The sequence below is a fragment of the Petaurus breviceps genome, unplaced genomic scaffold (genome assembly GCF_028583685.1).
Source record: "Petaurus breviceps papuanus isolate PSGF00001 unplaced genomic scaffold, PetGlider_PUasm1.0 225, whole genome shotgun sequence".
Classification (NCBI taxonomy): Eukaryota; Metazoa; Chordata; class Mammalia; order Diprotodontia; family Petauridae; genus Petaurus; species Petaurus breviceps.
Genome location: NW_027185889.1, coordinates 21,410,400 through 21,430,916, shown reverse-complemented (window position 1 = coordinate 21,430,916; position 20,517 = coordinate 21,410,400). Strand labels below are relative to the sequence as shown.

At 37.4% G+C, this 20,517-nt stretch overlaps 1 protein-coding gene across 1 annotated transcript in view; it reads right to left on the bottom strand.

The window, feature by feature from the left end:
- Positions 1 to 2,539, bottom strand: part of NR1H4 (nuclear receptor subfamily 1 group H member 4) — a 48,497-nt gene extending 45,958 nt beyond the window's left edge. Inside the window, exon 1 of the mRNA XM_069095221.1 lies at positions 2,304 to 2,539. Coding sequence (XP_068951322.1) covers positions 2,304 to 2,409 — 106 coding nt within the window. The 5' untranslated portion in view covers positions 2,410 to 2,539. The remainder of the gene's footprint in view (positions 1 to 2,303) is intronic.
- Between the last annotated feature and the right edge of the window lie 17,978 nt (positions 2,540 to 20,517).

Below are 20,517 nucleotides of genomic sequence, written 5' to 3'. Positions count from 1 at the left end.
GTCTTTAGACATATATCCTGTGCTTTCTCCACGGTATTGCCCCATTTCCCCATGCCTGGAATGTACTCACTCCCTCTCTATCTCTGCCTTTCAAAATCTACCTTCCATCAAGGTGTGATTCCAATGCCACCTCCTCTGGGTAACCTTATTCTCTGTCTCCCTCTACCTTAACTGAAAGCCTTCTTTCCCTTCTCAAATATCTCTAGAGTTCTTTGCCTGATTTGTCCTGTCTCTTCTCATTCCCTACTTTTTTTATTCTTATTTGTATGTGTGTGTGTGTGTGTGTGTGTGTGTGTGTTACATCCTCAGTAGAATGTAAGCATCTTAGGCGAGGTGGTCTCACCTTTGTGTTTGCATTACCAGCTCAACTCTATGATTCTAAATTGGAGACCTACTGGTCTGCCTTGATAGAATTTCCTCATTGGGAGATGGTTACACCAATGAAACCATTGTTCCTGATTTATTTTTTAATTTCCAACTCTAAGCATAATGCATTCCACAAAGTAGGGACTTCGTGAAAGATGTTAAAATGGATGGAATATAAGTAATATAGATGATACTTTTGTGTTTGAAAAACAAACCCAGGATGATTACTGTACCCTATTCTCCCTAGATGCAGAGTTAGGGGTTTTATTCCTTAAAATTTTCTTCCTTTCAAAATCCCAAATCACAACTTCATAATTAAAATGCAACTTTAACAATATTATGTACGTTTTATTTATGCCTTTTGGTTCTACTCAAAGCTCATCTCCTCACCCTTATAATAATGAAAAACAGTTAATCAGTCATGTCTGAAGATTAGGCAATATTCTATACCTATCATGTTCCTCTCTACAGCACGAAGAGAAACCTGTTTTATCATAAATTTTGACTTTTTAATAGAAATAGCTAAAATATCATTCAACATCCCAGAAACCCCAAGCCCAATGTCTGAGAACTTTTCTTGATTAGGCTCTTGGTCCTTCTATTTTTGTGAGAAATTCTGGTCCTGCTTAGCACCCCCTCCCACCAATTTCCAATTCTAAACAATATTATTATTTACCATTAATATCAAGTTGAATAAAAATAATATGCCACAAAATCTTTGGTATAAAACTTCCTCAGAATTTTCTTTGCCAAGGAAAATGACTGCTCCTCAAATTTCATCTTCAAATAAAAGGCAATCTAGTTTCTATCCTATGACTTCAGGTGTAGTCTGTGCCCTTGCTTAGGAGGGCCTAACCCTAATATATTTAAAGTGCCATAGACCTAACTGAGAGCCCTGTTCTAGGATTATACACTAGATGCTAAGCTCCTGAAGGGCAGGCATTGTTCACTTTTGCGCTTCTTTCCCCACCATCAAGTAGAGTGACTGACTCAATTTAATAAATGTCTAATTGACTGATAAAACTGGGCTAGGCACCCACACATGGGTAACAGAACTCAATATTGTTTACTTTTTAACTCAACTAGGGGCCTTTGGGTCTGGGGCAGAATACATTATTCAGTGCTCCAGGCTTCAGGTGATAAAATATATGTGTTGGAATGACTGTCCACTATTCCCGAGGACTCAAGATGACACATGCTACCCACCTCCTGATAGAGAATGCAAACTGACAATTTTTTGGGACATTGTTAATGCTAGAATTTGTTTGGCTTGATTATACATATTTGTAACAGGGGTTTCATTTTTCTGACTTTCTTAGTATTAGAAGTGGGAACAGGTGGGAGAGAGAGAGAATACAAACCTAAAAATTAAATAAAATTCAATTGTGTGTGTGTGTTGAAACTAAATTCAGTTTTGCAAAATGTTAAGAAGTTCCTTGTCTGTTTAAAGTCCTATAACATATTTGTCATGAGGGTTTTCTTTTTCTTCTTTTGGTGTTGTTTAGTGGGGTGGGGGGAAGGGTGTAGAAAGGGGGAGAAAATTAATGCTTTTTAATTGAAAAAAAATTATTTTTAAGCAAAGCCTGTGCCAATTAGTCTCAGATGTGTCTGTACTAAACTCTCTCCCACCCACAATTCATAAGATTAAGAGCTGGGGATGGTAAACCACTCCTGTGTCTTTGCCAAGAAAACCCCAAGTGGGGTCACAAAGAGTCAGACATGATGACTGTAACAACTGAACAACGACAACAACAGAAAGGATCCCAGAGATCATCTGATCCAAAATGATCATTTTAATAGATGAGAGAATATGGAGATTTAGGAAGATGAAGTAACCAAGGTCACATAGGTGATACTAAGCTGAAAAACCAACTTAAAAAAAATCATGGCCTTCTATCCACTTAAGGCAGATGAGAAGACACATAGCAGCACCCTACCTTTCGCAGTCTTCAGACCAAGCATTTCACCAATTCCAGAAGAACTTGGGCTGTCCCGGGGACTGTCATGAACTAGGGTTTCCAGACCCTGAAACTGCATCACCATTCTTTAGCCTATCCACAGCAACTGGAAAACTGAAAACTGGGACTTCCTTTGAGACTTGGTAAGGAGTAACAGAGGCCAGAGGTTATGTGGCTTACTGATTAACTCCCTTACAAGGCAGAAATTTTGTAACTATTTGTGAGGCACGTTTCTGGTGCCAGAATGCCTCACAAACCAGAAACCTTTCTCTTGGGTGTCAAACACCTAGGAATGGAACATTTTTAGAGATTGACTTTCCTTTTGGTGACTCTGGTCACTTTGTCATAAAAGTAACAAGCTATATGGCCACCTCCACCATGTGATCTGCTGTTTTCTTTCTTCCTAGCAGATACATCAGGTGATGTCATTTTATGACAGTCTTGGACTCATGCTAGAACGTGAGTTACTGATTGAATAGAAGTTGGCTTTTCATACTATGTACTATTTTCACGAGTCATCTTAACACAAATGTTCTTATAGCTACACAGTAAGTTTATAAATGTTAGAGTGATACAGCCCCAAAGATTTCAAATCACAAATGACCCAAAGAGCAACAAAGAGACCTATAAGTAGGTCCCAGCCTGGTTTGATTATGATCTACCCACAAAGGTATGAGGGATATCAGTCAGAAGATGCTGGGTTAGAAAAGAAGATAGGCTGGTCACAGGGTGATCACTGATAAACTAGTACCTGTGAAATATAAGTAAAGGAAGCTCTGGATGCATAGGTTCCCAAACTAGGAGATACTTCCCCCTGGGGGGGAACTGGAAGAATGAGGGGGAAATGCAATAGTAGCTGGGTGCAATTGTGGGGTGTTAAATAAAAATGAGAGGGTGGTGGAAGAATAGGGAAAAAAGAATTTTGAAAAAACATTTGTACATGTTTCATCTGTTATATAACAGAGTTAAAGTCAAAGTGATTACATTATTTTTCAAATAAACACAAAATAGGGGGCAGCTAGGTGGTGCAGTGAATAGAGCATCAGCCCTGGAGTCAGGAGGACCTGAGTTCAAATCCGGCTTCAGACACTTTACACAAAAGTAGCCTTGTGACCTAGGGCAAGTCACTTAACCCCAATTGCCCTGACTTCCCCCTCCAAAAAGCAAATAAATAAATAAAATAAACACACAAAATGCAAGTTATAACCAATCAATGGTCAGGTCCACTGACAGGTCTTAACAAGCAAGTGTCAGCAGGAAGCATGTAGCACATGGTTGGGAAATAGAGCAAGCATTGGCAGGAATATGTGCATGCAATGACTTGTTTACAAGAACATACTATTGGTTACATGATGCAATATTGCATCATCAAAATTTCAATGCAGGAAAAAACTTCAAATTTGCCATAAATAATTAAATTTAAGACATTATTTTTTTTTAGTTGTTAGCAGTTTTCTTTGTTAGTAATATGCTTCAGCTACAAATAAAATTTTTTCAGTAATACAGACTTTTTTGTTTTGGTGATGGGGCTAGGCCAATCAAGCTTCATTCTTCTCTGCTGTCCTTGTACCTCTATGGACTTTGCTACCATATGACCCTGTGCAAGTACCTTCCCTTTGGCCACCAATAGTTCAGCTCCCTGTAATCTTGCACCATTAGAATATAAACTTGTTGAGGGGAGGACATCTTTCTTTTCATCTTTATTTTTAATCCCAAGATGTCATTTTTTTAAAGAGAACTATTTTATATATTTTTTGAAATGATGCAATTAAAAAAATGTTAAAGAGTTAAAAGAAAGTAGATTTCCAGGGGGACACTGAGTAACTTTTTTTAAAAAAAAGAGGGCAGTAGGTCATATAAGTTTGGGAACCTCTGAAGAGGAAGGCTGACCTAGCTTTTTGAAAAGACAAGGATGAGAATCACCAGGGGTGGGGAGGCATGAGGGAATAACAGTCTAGACTATAAAGGGAGTATTGGCATTGATCTACTGAAGTATTCTTTTATTTTATAATAATAATAATAAATAGATGGCATTTATGTAGTGTCTTAAAGTTTGGGAAATGCTTCACAAATATTATCTCACTTTATTCCCACAAGCTTGAGAGGTAAGTGATGTTATCCCCATTTTACAAATTGTGAAACTGAGGCTGACAGATGCTGAATGACTTGCTTAGGGTTGTACAGTTTGTAAATGTCTGAAGCTTAATTTCACCTTCGGTCTTTCTGACTTCTGGTGCACTGCTTTATCCACCCCACTACAAAGACTAGACCTTAAATGTCCAAAAGAGGGCTTTGTATTTGATGCTGGAGCAGAAATTCTTAACCTGAGATCCATAAACTTTTTTTCTACATTGAGTTTGGTAAATTTTTTTCAACATATAATTGTAAATAATTTGCTTTTTATATTTAAATACATGAGTCTGAGAAGGCATTGATAGACTTTACCAGACTAACAAGGGAGTATGTGACACACAAAAAGTATTTAGGATTCCCTAGATTAGAGTATTTCACAAATCAAAATAATGCAAGGTTACATGGTACCTTCAGATCCTTCTCTACTAAAAAAAAACAAACGTGGGGGGGGGCAGGATTTAACACTTTTGGTTTTCTAGTGAAATCACGAGGGGTAATTCCTCTCGGCAGGAAAATAAAGATGTTGATTAAATTTGTGCCAAACATGGCACATAGGAGGGATTTAATATTTATTGGCTAATTGACAGATACTATGTAGCAGAGTCAAGATTCAAAACCAGATCCTTAGATTTCAAATTCCATTTCCTTTCCCCTGCATCTTGCCACCTTTAAGCTGGAAAGGATTTGAGAAATATCTGACCCAACACCTTCAATGTACAGATAAGGCAATTGAAGCCCAGAAAGGGGGTGGGGGTGGAAATGACTTTTCCAAGGTCATATGGGCCATGCTAGAATTCTCACCCCCGTCTTCTGAATCTAAGCCTGTCCCTCTTTCTATTACACCACATTTCTTCACTTTCTTGTGTAATTAAAAAGCTGATATCTCTTAATATTAATGATATGCCCTTGAGTAATCACTATAGTAGCTTGTGACTTACTTGGAAAAGCAATAATTTTAATGTGGTTTCATTTTGTGAAATTTGACCACAGTGGTCTTGCATGTGTACTTCTACTGACCCTAGGCTGACTCAGGATACATGACCTTGACAAGAAGAAAGCATAGTAAACTGTTTTCTCCGTGTTTGGTTAATTTTCTGTCAGTTGGGTACTATATTCTTTGCCATACACACGTATTTCATGGCTCTATTAGAAATCACATGGTTTTAAATAATAATAGCAAGCATTTATTTATATAGCACTTTAAGGGTTTAGAAAGTGTTTTGTACATGTTATATTATTACATATTACTCCAAAAAATTTTGCAAAAGATAGAGCTCTCAAAAGCCAACATTTCCATGACCATTTCATATGGCTCTTGGTGTGGATGAGGTAAGAATTTAAAGGATTATTTAAACCTACAATGAAACATGATTGATCATGCCAAAACTCAAAGGAAAATACAGTCTAAAATGAAGATGAAGATAAAACTGATAAACTACTCATACAAAAAAATCTAATTAACACAAAGAAAACAAGCAAAGACCTGGGCAGAGGGACCTGGCAGTCAATGGTATCACTATAGGCTTCTTAAAGGTGGAAGAATAGTGTAAAGACTAATTAAAAATTAATTAATTAAAAATGCTTGTCATCAGGAAGACAATACTAAGACCGGAGTGATGAAGATTGGGAAAAGGCAATTGCTAGTGATGAAACTTACTTTTTTTTTGAGTAACTCAATCAGGGTTAAGTGACTTGCCCAGGGTCACACAACTAATAAATGTCAACTGTCTAAGACCAGATTTGAACTTAGGCTCTCCAGACACCAAGGCTGGTGTTCTCTCTACCACACCATCTAATTGCCACTGAAACTTACTTTTTACTTCAAACCTACAGCAAAATCATTATCAGAAGAAGTTCAAATCCAAGATCTGGGCATCTGGAAATCCCTGTTCATCATTTTAGAATATAGTAAGTCAGTGCAGAACTTAAATTCATCGTCTGGTCTGGCCGCTTAAAGAGAAAAAACCAACAACCCAGTGCAACTAGCCAAGACCCTGAGAGGGCATCACTTGAAGTAGGGGTAGGGAGAAGAGCCTGTACCATCCACACCACCCTTGGGACTTCAGCAGATTTGGACTTCTCATCAGCATCCTAGAAGAGTACCCAGAAAAGAAGTAACAGGTAACAATGTCCAAACTGGGATCTGAGAATAAACTAAATCCATCAAAGAAAGGCAGCTTCAGTACTCTACAAGGAGTCAAGGAGCTAGTATTTCTTCACAGATCTATGATTTTGGTAGGGTGGATGATACTTTTAAAAATTTGGATCACCACCCCCATCTTTGATTGGTATCTGAGTGGCTTTGGACAAGTCCCTTCAACTCTTTTGGCCTCAGTTACTCATCTAAAAAATAAGTGGTAGGTGGCCTTAGAGGTCTCTTCTCACACTTAACCCTGTGATTCCTAATACACAGATCTTCCTAATTTCTGAAAAATCCTAGACTTTTAGATGCCAGTATATCCTTCACTGGGACTGTCCTTGGAAACTTTTCTGCTTCCTAGAGCTAGCCAGAGTTTGCACTGACTCTGGCATATACAGTGAGTACCCAGGAGCATCTCTACATGATAATAAGGCTTCCAAGTAGCACTTAAAAATAAATGGATGAATGAATGGACAAATAAATAAGTGAATGAATGAATAAATAAAATCTATATACAATGACTTTTTTAATACAAAAGATATTTTCCAAACTCTGAAACAACAGTCTGGTCTTCCACATGAAGTATATTCTCCCCAAAAGTTAAGCAAAACCATCTAACAACATGTTTGTGACTTATATAGTCCAAATATCTTTCCATAATTGTAGTTACTAACCATTAAAAAAGAGGACATGTGTTTTGAGTTTGATAGTATTTATTTTTTTTTTATTATCCTCTCTTTACTTACCTCCTAGTATGTTTTATTCCCTAAATAGAATATAAACTTCTTGAGAGCAGGGACTGTCTCTCTATTGTATTTGTATCCCCATATCTGGTATGTAACAGATATTTAATAGGTGTTCTTTGGATGAATGTAGAACCATAATCTGTTGTATCTAAATGGAACTTAACTATCTGAAAGGACTTTAAAAAATTTTTTTACATTGCTTTCATTTCCTAATACCATATTCCTCCATCCTCATAGACCCTTCACCTGTAAGAAAGAAGTAGAGTTACATAAAATAAACCAATATATGGAAATGTTTTTTTTCCATTAGAATATAAATTCCTTGAGGGCAGGACTATTTCATTATCTGGCACACTGCCAAGTATATAGTAGGCATTTAATAAATGCATTTATTAACTATTATTCAATGCCTATTGAAGAAATACATGCCCATAGACTGAGGACTGGCTAAACAAATTAAGATACATAAATATTTGTCTTTCCCTATTATTCAAAAGAATACTATCATGCCTAGAAAATAATGAATATGATGAATACAAAGAAGCATGAGAAAGTTTCTATGAACTGATATAAATCAAATAAGTAGAAAGAGGGAAACATTTTGATGGTTGTGATAAAGTATATGGAAAGAATTTTAGCTCTGAACCTACTATTAGTGTTGAAATTTCTGAAGGAAAGTAAATGTTCTTCCTTTAACTGACACTAAAAAACCTTGAAGCTTTCTTTGCTTGAGGAAACAAAAATAAAATACTTAAACTATCTTCAAAGGAAATCTTCATTTGCATCTGGGTTACATGAAGCCTAATAATACCTTTTTGTGTACTTTCAACATCTTGTCTTCTTCTTCACTCTCTTCTCTCTAGAGTTCTGCCACGATTCTGTCCTTTTTCTTGCAACCAAAACAGATCTTGGTTCATCCAGAGCTAGAAGGAACTTCAGAAGCCATCCAGTTTAATCTCATTTTACGGAGGAGGAAGCTGAGTCCTTAGGAAAACTAAGTTATTTGCCCAAGGCCTTGAATTCAATAGAGATCTTTATTTTTTTCCAGCCTTAGTGAAATTCTAAAAATGCCTCATGTCAAATATCAGAACCATTTTTTGGTGGTCTGGACTGTGAATTCAGAGATGTAGAGAACCTCTAGTGAAGAAACTCCCTCCACCCAAGCAGATCGGCTACTCATGGGCAATTTAATCTTAGAGAGTTACCCAGGGGCACTGAGTGCTTAGGTGACCTGACCAGGGTCACATAATTAGTTTGTGTCAGTGGCTGGACATGAATTCTGGTTATCCTAGCCCTAAGGAGACCCTATGACCACTCTAGAAACTGCTGACGCAAAAATAAAGCCATGACCCAGCTATTATATTCACAATATCTGGCTGACTCTGAAGCATCTGATGGGTTACTTATCTTGCAAGCCTTCTACATAGGCAAGGATCAGACTCCAAAAAATGCCTCATACTTTAATAAATATAAAATTTCCATGGAGGGCATCTGACTAGCTCCTCTGAAGCAGACACAGGAAAGGGTGCAAAAAAGTCAAGAGTTGTGCAAGGTCCTGCACAGGGCTGGGAGAAGGGGATGGGGTCAAGTCAGTCAAGGCTCCTTCATCATGTTGCATGAAGGAAAGAGATCCTTATTCTAACAAGCATTTAGCTCTAGAAAGGCCTTCTACTTGGTGAAAGAGGCACTAAGGAGAGTTTCCTTGAGGTTTTGCAGTGCATTTTCAATGTGAATCAGTAAAGAACTATAGAAAGAAGACATATCTTTGCTCAAAGATTTCAGGTGATCCCTGAATCTGGATGGGGAAAAAACATTTTTTAATCTTTATTTTCACTAAAGTCTAACTGAAATCCTGTCTTTCTCAATTATTTAAATTACTGTTGTATTATTTAATAATTATGAATAACATTCAGAATATGTAATGTTTACATTATTATTTAATAATAATATTTAAAATATTATTTTGAGAAAGCATCAATAGGCCTCAGCAGAGCACCAAAACGGACCTATGATTCACAAAAATGTTTAAGAATTCTTGGTCCAAAATGGATGCTATGTGTTGTATTGGAGAGAACACTGGACCTGGATTCAGGTAGGTAGATCAGGGTTCAAATCCCACCCATAATACTAACTCTATGACCTCAGGCAAGTCACTTAAAATCCCTGGGCCTCAGTTTCCCCATTTGTAAAAGCACAGAGTTGGACAAGAAGGATGAGACCACCCAGATCTAAATCTATAATCTGAAATCATTGACTTCTACATGGCTCTGGCTCCTCTCTAGGAATTAGCTGCTGAAGGACAGAGGGGTTATAATCTGTTTTGGTGAAGAAAGTTCACCTTCCCAGAGTGCCCTCCACTACCAAAGGTCACTGATCCATTACATGCTCATGCAAGTCAGGGGTGCCTAGCCATTTTGTTCTGTCATGGCCGTTTGGTGAAGCCTATGGACCCCTCAGAAGTATGTCTTTAAATGAAAGGGTGTTGCATTTGGAGTCATTTAATTACTTCTATGACCTTCGATAAGGGCATCACCTCTTTTGTCTTCAGTTTCATTATCTATGAAATAGAGCCCTTGGACCAGGGGATTTCTAAGTTTCCTTCTCACTCTAAGTCTCTGATCTATGATCCCACAAACACTCAAAGTGTCTCAAGAGAAATGGCATCCTTGAGGAGGTTTGTAAAATATCAATTGCCACCTTCCCCCTTTCCCTCCTGTTTTTCATACTCTTGTAGTCTTTTTAATAAATGGTTACTTTTCAAATCTGGAGGGAAAAAACCCTTTAAAGTAATATGAAATGTGAACATAATCATCAAACTATGATGTAACTGTTCCTTTAGAATGACTCACATAAAAATGATCATGGAGCATGGGGACCGAAGACATACTATGGAATGAGAGAAAAGAGACTGAAATAACCTCTCCCAGGTCCCTGAACTCAGTCTCCTTAACTCTTGGCAAGGCATCAGGAGCCATTCCAGATGGGAATCTCACTGCTCCTCAGTTACCTTCTTGGGTAACTCGAGCTGAGACAAAGACTGGGAATGGAAGGATAGGAAAACAGGGACTCATGATAAGCATTTTTTCTTCTGGGTCATACCATGGGTCAAGAGACTTATTTCGGAGGACTAATATGTCTATAACGTCAGTCACATCTTGGGTCCAATTAAAGACAAGAAGGCAGAATGCATGACGTTGCACATTTTCATTCAATGAATGGGATAATTCAATTTAAAAAAAAAACAGTGGTATAGTAAAAATGCTATAGGCTCTAAAGTCAAAGAATTTAAGTTCAAACAGCTTGGGTTTAGTTTAACCACCCCATGTCTCAGTTTCCTTATTTGTAAAATGAGAAAGTTGGACTAGATGGGATCTGAAGTTTTTTTTCAGCTTTAGCTCTCTAACCCCATGATCCTAAGTACCTACTATATGCCAAGTACTAAGCAAAAATCAGCCAATCCCTAACCTCAAGGAGCTTACGTCCTACTGGAGGTATATGACATGTGGAAGCATAGATTTTTTTGGAAGGCCACCTAGTCCATACCCCTCATTTTACAGACAAGGAAAGTGAGGCAGAGGTTAGGTTTCTTGTCAGGGTTAAAAAAAAAAAGTAGTACCTAAAACAGAATCTGAGTTCAAGTTTTTCTGAATCCAAGACCTGAACTCTAGCAAGTAAATTACCTAGTACATAAGCCAGCAAAAATAAAATATATGCAAAGCAACTTCAAGAAAGAGAAAGTACTAATAAATGGGGGAGGGGAAGGCATGATGTTGATAATGATGATGACAGTTTGAGTTAATATAGAGCTTTCAGATTTACAAAGTCCTTTACATGTATTATTTCACTTGATCCTCACAACCACCCTATGGGAGAGGTGCTATTATTATCCAAATTTCATCGATAAAGAAACTAAGTGGAGTTGAGTGATTTTCACAGTGTCACACAGCTAGTTAGTGCCAGAAGGATCTGAACCTACGTCTTCCCAACTCCAAGTTATAAGATCATGGATTTAGAGACAGCAGGGATCAGATAGTATTCCGCCTAACCCACTGTTTTAACAGATGAGGAAACTGAGGCACAATTAAGTTATATGACTTCCTCTGTGTCACACAGTTAGTAAGAGACAGAGACAGGATTTGAACACAGGTCTTCCTGACTCTAAGTCAAGTATTTTTAGCCAATTCACCATGATGCCTCAAGGCAACAGGAATATCAAATGCTACTTTAGTTGATTCCATTGAAAGGTTATTTACATTTAAACCATGAAAGGGCTATTATGGGGCCCAAACAGATGAGAATTTTTAAGGTTAAAAATTCAGCTGAGAAATATTTAAATGGTAGAATAGGGAAGATAACATGCTGTGATGTTAAAAGAAAGAGAGCTGCCACCGGGAATTCCTTGGAATATATTTGGTTATTCTCTTTCCAAGTTATGGATTTTGTTTTTCTTCAAAGGAAAAATTGCTGATTCCTTGAAAAGTTGCTGTGTTACACAAGAACCCACTGGACTTTGAACCAGAAAGCCTACATCCTAGATTCAACCCTGCTCTGCATTGTTGTGTGATTTCAATAAGTCATGTACCATTTCCAGGCTTCAATTCCCTGCTCTATAACAGGGCGTCTTCAGCTTTTTCCACTCACAAGCCCTTTTCACCTGAGAAATGTTTACACAGCCCTGGGTATATAGGTATATAAAATAGGTATACAAATCAAACATTTATTAATAATAAACCATAAGGAAATTTATGTTAAAACAATTTTTGGTATGTACATATTTTACCATTTATTAAAGATGAAAGCAAATTTGCATACTAATGAGATGGGTGTACTTGTTTATTTTTACATAAAGAATTAAATCCTGGCAGAATATTTGATACTGCAAGATAGAGAGCATCTTCAACATTTTTCAAAGTTGGTCAATATCCTGATTTTAGAATTGTCAATGCTGAGAACACTGCTTTGCATGAATACATAGTACAAAATGGCAGAAATGTGTTCAGAGCCATTTTAGAAATTGTTGGAAATTCTGTCCTAATCCCAAGCTAAAATTCATTTAATGATTTTGTATGTACAGTAAAAACACTGCAATTCATAACATACAAGAGTCTCAAATCTGAGCCAAGGTGTTTTGGGAAGCATTCATTGACGTTGTATGGCGTGATGGTATGTGCAGTGCAATGTTCGCATGTTGCATGCTCAGAACCAAGGCTGCAGTGAAGTTGCATGATATAACATGGGCAAGAGCTGCCAGAAACACCTCAGATTCATTAGGTGTTTGATTTGATTTGAATTAATTTTTAGTTGTTGCGCATTCAGAAGCAAAGTTTTTGCACAAACAAAGTCAATGTAACCAAGATTATGAGGGAAGCAGAAAACTGGGAAAGAATTTTAACAATCAGTGTCTCTGATAAAGGTCTTGTTTCTAAGATATACAGAGAATTGATTCAAATATATAAGAATATAAGTCATTCCCCAATTGATAAATGGTCAAAGGATATGAACAGACAGCTTTCAGAGGAAAAATTTAAAGATATCTATAATCATGTGAAAAATACTCAATGACTACTGATTAGAGAAATGCAAATAAAAACAATTCTGAGGTACTATATCTCACTGGTCAGAATGGCTAACATGACAAAATGGGAAAATGATAAATGCTGGAGATGTGGGAAAATTGAAACACAAATACATTGTTGGTGGAGTTGTGAACTGATCCAACCATTCTGGAGAGCAATTTGGAATTATACCAAAGGGCTATAAATAAAGTGCATACCTTTTGACCCAGCAATACCATTTCTATGGTTGTATCCCAAAGAGATCTTACAAGTGGGAAAAGAACCCATATGTACAAAAATATTTATAGCAGCTCTTTTTGTGGTGGCAAAGCATTGGAAATCAAGGGGATGCCCATCAATTAGGGAATGGCTAAACAAGTTGTGGCATATGAATGTAATGGAATACTATTGTGCTATAAAAAATGAGGAGCAGGGGACAGAGTCAAGATGGCAGAGTAGAAACAAGACTTCTGTGGGGCTCTGGCTTCCACCTCCCCCAATTCATGTAAAAGGGGATTCTGAACAAACTTTGGAGCTACAGAATCCACAAAATGACACAGAGAAGCTAACCTCCCACTGAGGACAGCCCAGCAGGCTGGCAGGAATCAGCCAGCGCAGCACTCTGGGAGCTGAGCCCAACCCCACCTGAGCAGACGTCAGATCACCAGCAGCTGTAGCAGTTTCCAGAATTATCAACACATAGATGCTGAGGACAAAGTGAGTGGTCAGTGCAGTGTGGACTTTGGGATCCAGTAGTTGGGAGTACATCAGCTTCTTCCCCTGGGGCGAGAAGCCTCTGAGGAGCTGTGGCCCTGGCAGCTGCCCCCATGTGCCAGCTTCAGCTCTTGGCCTGCAGAGTGTAGGGGGACCAAGCAACCAGTCTGAGGGGTAATTGCTCTTGTTTTAACCTGCTTGGATCTGGATTGAGGTCTAGGATGGAGGTCCTGTGGTGTGCGACTAGCTTGCCAGAGCGTGTGGAGGCTTCAGAGAGGGCACCCAACTAATACCTTCGGCAGCTGAGAAAACCCCAGCAATTGGGATGAAGGTCCCCTGTCTGCTGGCAGAGTCCTACTGTGGCAAAAAGCGCAGGGGTCAAGTGACTGAGTGGCAACATGAGCAGGCAAAGGAAGCAAAATAAACAGAGTACCCCAACTTTACACTCCTATTTTGGCCACAAAAAGGATCAAACTATGGAACAGGAGGAAGACAGTGAAGTCAGAACTCCTGCACCAAAAGCTTCAAAGGAAAATATGAGCTGGCTACAGGCCATAGAGGACCAGGAAAAATTGGGAAAAGAAATGAGAATGATGCAAGAAAATTATGAAATTAGAGTTAATAGCCTGACTGAGGAAAGTAACTCCTTAAAAAATAGACTAACTCAATTGGCAAAAGAGGCTCAAAAAGGCAATGAGGAGAAGAATGCCTTAAAAAGCCAAATTTGCCAGATGGAAAAAGAATCTCAAAAGCTCACTGAGGAGAATCATTCCTTCAGAATTAGATTGGAGCAAATGGAAGCTAGTGACTTTATCAGAAATCAAGATGCTGTTAAACAGATCTAAACAAATGAAAGAATAGAAGGCGATGTTAACTATCTCATTGGGAAAACCACTGACCTGGAAAATAGATCCAGGAGAGATAATTTAAAAAGTATTAAATGATTTCTAATTAAATAAAATTAATAAAATTAAATAAAATAATAATTAAAAATTATCGGACTACCTGAAAGCCATAATCAAAGAAAGAACCTAGAAATCATCCTCCAAGAAATTCTCAAGGAAAAGTGCCCTGATGTTTTAGAACCAGAGGGCAAAATGGAGGTTGAAAGAATCCACCGATCACCTCTTGAAAAAGATCCCCAAAAGAAAACTCCTAGGAATATTATAGCCAAGTTCTGAAATTCCCAGATCAAGGAGAGAATATTACAAGCAGCCAGGAAGAAACAATTTGAATATTGTGGAAACATGATCAGGATAACCCAGGATCTGGCAGCTTCTACACTGAGGGATCGAAGGGCTTGGAATATGATATTCTGGAGGTCAAAGGAACTGGGATTAAACCCAAGAATCACCTACCCAGCAAAACTGAGTATCATGTTTCAGGGGAAAATATGGTCATTCCGTGGAATAGAGGACTTTCAAGTATTCTTGATGAAAAAACAAGAGGTGAATAGAAAATTTGACATTCAGATACAAGAAGCAAGAGAAGCATGAGAAGGTAAATAGGGAAAAGAAATCATAAGGAATTTATCAGAGTTGAACTATTTACATTCCTACATGGAAAAACGATAATTGTAACTGATGAAACTTTTCTCAGTATTAAAATAGTTGAAGGGAATAGAAACATACATACATATATATATATGTCTATATAGGAGGGTATATGACCATATGAATACATATGTGAATGTATGTATATATGTTTACAGGTATACATAGATAGAGGGCACAGGACCAAATTAATAGAAAGGGATGATACTTAAAAGGTGAAATTAAGAGGTAAGATAGGAATATAATGAGAGGAGATGGGGAGAAACAGAATAGGGTAAACTATCTCATATAAAAGAGGCAAGGGAAAATGATTACAATGGAGGGAAAGAACAGGAAGGCAAAAAGTCAAAACCTTATTCTCACTGAATTTGGCTCAAGGAGGGAATGACATACACACTAAATAAGGTATCTCACCCCACAAGAGAGTAGAGAGAAAGGGGATGAGAAGGGGGATGATGGAAGGGAGGGCAGGCTGGGGGGGGATGGAAGTTGGCAGCACTCACTTTTGAAAAGGGACAGGATCAAAGTAGAGAATAGAACAAGTGGGAGGTGGGATAGGAGGGAGGTAAATATAGTCAGTCTTTTACAATGTATCTACTATGGTAATATTTTGCATAGCTACACATGTACAACCTATACTGAATTGTTTATCTTCCCAGTAAGGGTGGGTGACAAGAGAGGAAGGGAATGAATCTGGAATTCAAAGTTTTAAAATCAAATGTTTAAAAATATACAAATACTATTATTAATACTATTTTACATGTAATTGGGAAATAAGATATACAGGCACTGGGGCATAGAGATCCACCATGACCTGCTGGAAAAGTCGAAGGGGGTATGGGAGAAGATATGGGAGAGACCAGATTGAAGGAGGGGATATCCTGTGGGACCACTATTTTGGGTCAGTGGGTAGGGGAAAAACAGGGGAAAAATTTGTAACTCAAAATCTGGCGGAAATGAATGATTTAAACCAGAAGTTAATAAAGCATTTGAAAAAAAAGAAATGAGGAGCAGACAGACTTCATAATAACCTGGAGAGATTTATATAAACTGATGCTGAGTGAGAGAAGCAGAACCAGCAGAACACTGTACACAATTACAGACACATCGTATTTGTGATGACTGAATGAAAGGTTATAAGACAACTTTAAAGGATTCGTGATGGAAAAGGCTGAATGCAGATTGAAGCAAACTATGTGCTCTTTCTCTTTCTCTTTTTTGTTTTGTTTTTTTTTTCTCGTTGTTCATCCCATTGGTTATAATTCTTCTTTACAACTTGAGTAATATTTAATGTGAGTGTTTTTGTAGTACCTATATTGGATTGCATGCCACCATGGTGGGAGGGGGGCTGGGGAGAGGAGAAGGAGGGAGAGAAAATTTGGAACTCAAAAGCTTGTGGAACTGGATGCTGTAAACTAAAAGTAAAATAATTAATTAAATTTATTTTAATTTTAAAAAAAGCAGCAGCAGCAATGTTCTATAAAACGAGAGGGTAGGATTCAATGATCTCTACAATTCTTTCCAGGTCTGATATTTGCTGTTTCTATAAAATCCACATTTCCCCCCTTCATTTATTAGAATGATTATAAATTAACAGGCCTGTGGAATCCATGAAAGATGCCCCATATAGTGACCAAATGGAAGAGACTTCACTATAAATGGTGAAATCTCCCAGTTGCCCTTGCTTATAGATGACATCAGTCTCAACAGTATTGCAGTCTCAACCCTAGAATCCACCAAACCTCCTGAGATCCTCGATACTGTGAACTAAGCCTAAATCTGGCATTTGAAATAATACATGTAAAACACCTTATTAAACTGCTATATAAACATATTATTTGTGTAGCATTTTACATGCATTTTACCATTTGGACTTCACAACAACCTTGTGAATTAGGTACTGTAAGTGTTATTATCTTCATTTTTCAGATGAGGAAACTGAAGCTTGTGATATTAACTGACTTGTCTGTGGTCATGTAGCATAAGAGGCAAAAACTAAACCAAAGTCTTTCTGACACCAAGTCAAGCATTCTATCTGCCACACCATAGAAGGAACAGATTACTCAAAAGGCAGTAAAAAGATATATGTTAGGCATGAGTAAGTCACAACATATCATTGACATACTTGTTCAGAAGAAGTAGCATAAGGAATATTAACAGAAAAGATGGGTCTGTCATGAGTTAAGAATGAATGATAGCCAATGGATAACTCATTGTTCCATTGGCATCAAGTAATGTCTAGAGATCATAAAATCATAGTCCTAAAGTTGAAAGCATCTTCAGAAGCACTCTAGTACAAACTCCTTATTTTATTGATGAGGAAATTGAGGTCCAGATGAAGGCTCCTACATCATTAGGAAAAATCCCCTGTAAAGGATATACAGGATATATATGGACAAGGGTCACTTAAGATGAAAAGCCTTGTGTGGGAATTGCTATTGGAAGGAATATCTCTATTCATGAAATTAAAGATCTATCAATCTGTCTACTACGGTCTATAACAGGGTTTCTTAACCCTTTTTTTGAGTCATGGACTCTTCTGGCAGTCTGGTAAAGTCTATGGACCCTAATACTCTTGCAGTTTGTTGCCTACATTCATAACTGGAGGAAAGGCTAAATTTCAATCAGAAGTTACTGAATATAAATATGGAAGACTTTTGTCATCCAAGTTCACAGACTCCCCTGAAATCAGAGCATCCAAAGATCCCAAGCTAAGGACCCCTGATCTATAATATGTTTGTGGAGGAAGAAAGACAGGAAAATGTAAGCTCCCATCAGGGCTGGCCTCATATATAAATAAGGTAAGAAGTCACCTATGTATGTCCTATGATTTGAAGGATCTGTAAGCTTGTTCCCATTTTTAATCTCTCCCACCTCTTGCTTTTTGCTGATGTTCTCAACTGAAAAAATTAATGAGGTGCTTTTATAAGTATATAAAGTGTAACAACATATCATTTTATGGTATCATTCACTTACTAATATACTACTAACACCTTAGTACAAAATGTCCTCAGTTTGACTGAAATGACTAATCCAACTCAGCCCCTATAGTTTCCCTCAGCAGGAAAATGAACAACTCCAATCAGTATAATGGAGAATTGCCAAGGAGAAGTTTATTGCAGATAATCTGAGCCTTTAATTGGCATTATATTAAACTATAAGTGTTGTTACTAACAGAGGAAGCATTCTTCAGGCTCCTTTAGAATGATATTATAAAGAGCTCTGGGTTGGTAGTCAGAAGAACAGCATTCTACTCTTGGGTGTACTCCTAATCAATTGTGTGACCTTGGACAAATCATTTAGCCTCTGGGATCCCTACTTTTCTCATCTATAAAATGAGTGGGTTGGTGTACATGACCTTGATGTTCCTTCAAGGTCTACAATTCTAAGACTCCCAAATGGAAGACTACCCAGGGGGATGAGATGACATCTTCAGGGATTCCAGTGGGCATTCCCAAATTGTTAGTTAAAGCTCAGAGTTGTTTTACAACTTACCATATAAATGAGAATTCTCAAGAAAAGAAAATTCTTCTGAAGAAGGTAGGTGGGTGTGTCCAATGAGATTTGTTTCTGATCCCATCCAGGCACTCAGTAATCTGAGAATACTCTCCACACATATGTTGACAGGAAATCCTTACAGATAGAAAATAAAAATAGAGCTAAATTTTAAAAAGAGGTTAATTATTCTTTACACACATATTTCAGCAGCCCCTTCTGAAAGTTGTTGGCGTACCACAGTGGAAAGAACCCTGGCTTGAGAGTCAGTCTTTAGGTTCAGGTTTTATTTCTGATATTTACTATCTGTGTGAATTTGGGTAACTAATTTCATTTCCCTGGCTTTCAGAAGCCTCATCTACGAAATGAGGAAACCAAATGATCTAAATTGTCTCTGAGACTCTTTCTAAGTGAGATCTATGATCTAGCTTCTTGTTGGTGGTGGTGGTAGTTATGGTGGTGGTGGTTGTCAGTTTTTGAAGAGGACCGATGACATCATGAGGTGATGATGTCTTGACTTGTGTATGAATTGAATTTAGGCACCTCCACACAATACCCAAGAGTTCTCTCTCTCTCTCTCTCTCTCTCTCTCTCTCTCTCTCTCTCTCTCTCTCTCTCTCTCTCTCTCTCTCTCTCTCTCTTTCACTTTCTCTCTTCCTTTCTTTTACTAGTCCTAGCCTGTTAGGGTTGGAAACCCTCCCTGTAGAAAATCACTCCACTGATACAGATTAGTGATGCCTCTAAAGTTTAGCATATTAGAAAGTTTCCTGAAGCAGTAACATGCAAGGAAGTGTCTGACCCAGAATTACACAGTAAATATAAGTCAGTCAGAACTCAAACCCAGCTATTCCTAACATTTCTTTTTCCTAGTCCCATTTCTTCTTTCAGAGACTCAGCCCAACCCAAGGCTCAGAGCATAGTACTACAAGTAGGGGCACTTCCTTATGATTATAACTTTGTCCTTGAATATGCTTTACCTTGGCCTTGGACAAGCCATATAACTTTGTGACACTATTCTATATTGAAGTTTCGAAATAGTTTTAAAAACTATATCTAACTATTTATCTCTATGTAAATGTATGTATGCATAGACATATATGATATATATTTGAGTTTCTAAACTGTTTTAGAAACTGCTTATATATGTATAAATATATAAATACATATACATATATTTGAGTTCTGAAGCAATTTTAGGAATGATTTATGTGTGTGTTTAAATTTTAAAACCATTTTAGAAATTATTTTAATTTTAGATTTTATATTTGAGTTTTTAAAGAGTTTTAGAAACAGTTCTATGTACATGAATATATTTATGCATATGCATGTATATGTGTACATATACACCTATTATATGTAATATATATGTGCATATATATAGATATTTGAGTTTTAAAACCATTTTAGAAATTGTTTTAATTTTGGGTTCTATAAATATATATATATTTATGTGTATATATGTACATAAATATTTATATATATATTCACACACACATTATATATATGTGTGTGTGTGTGTATATATATATATATCATGGTGTCATAGAGAAGTCATTTTGAGTCAGAAGACTCATAGTTCTGGCACGTATAGTTGTGTGTCCTTGAGTAAATGGCTCAACCTCTCTGAACCTCAGTTTATTTTCATCTGTAAAATGGAAACTGAATCCTCTCACCTCCTCCCCACAAGGCAAGTCTGTTGTTCACTGAGACAGTGAAGTATTAGAAGGGACCTTAGAGACCTGCTTATCCACCAGCTACCAGAACCTTTATTTTCAACATGTCCAATAAGTGGTTGGTCACTTGTTTTTAAGAATGCCAGTGATGAAAAAACCCCAACTGTGGAGGAACGCTTAATCT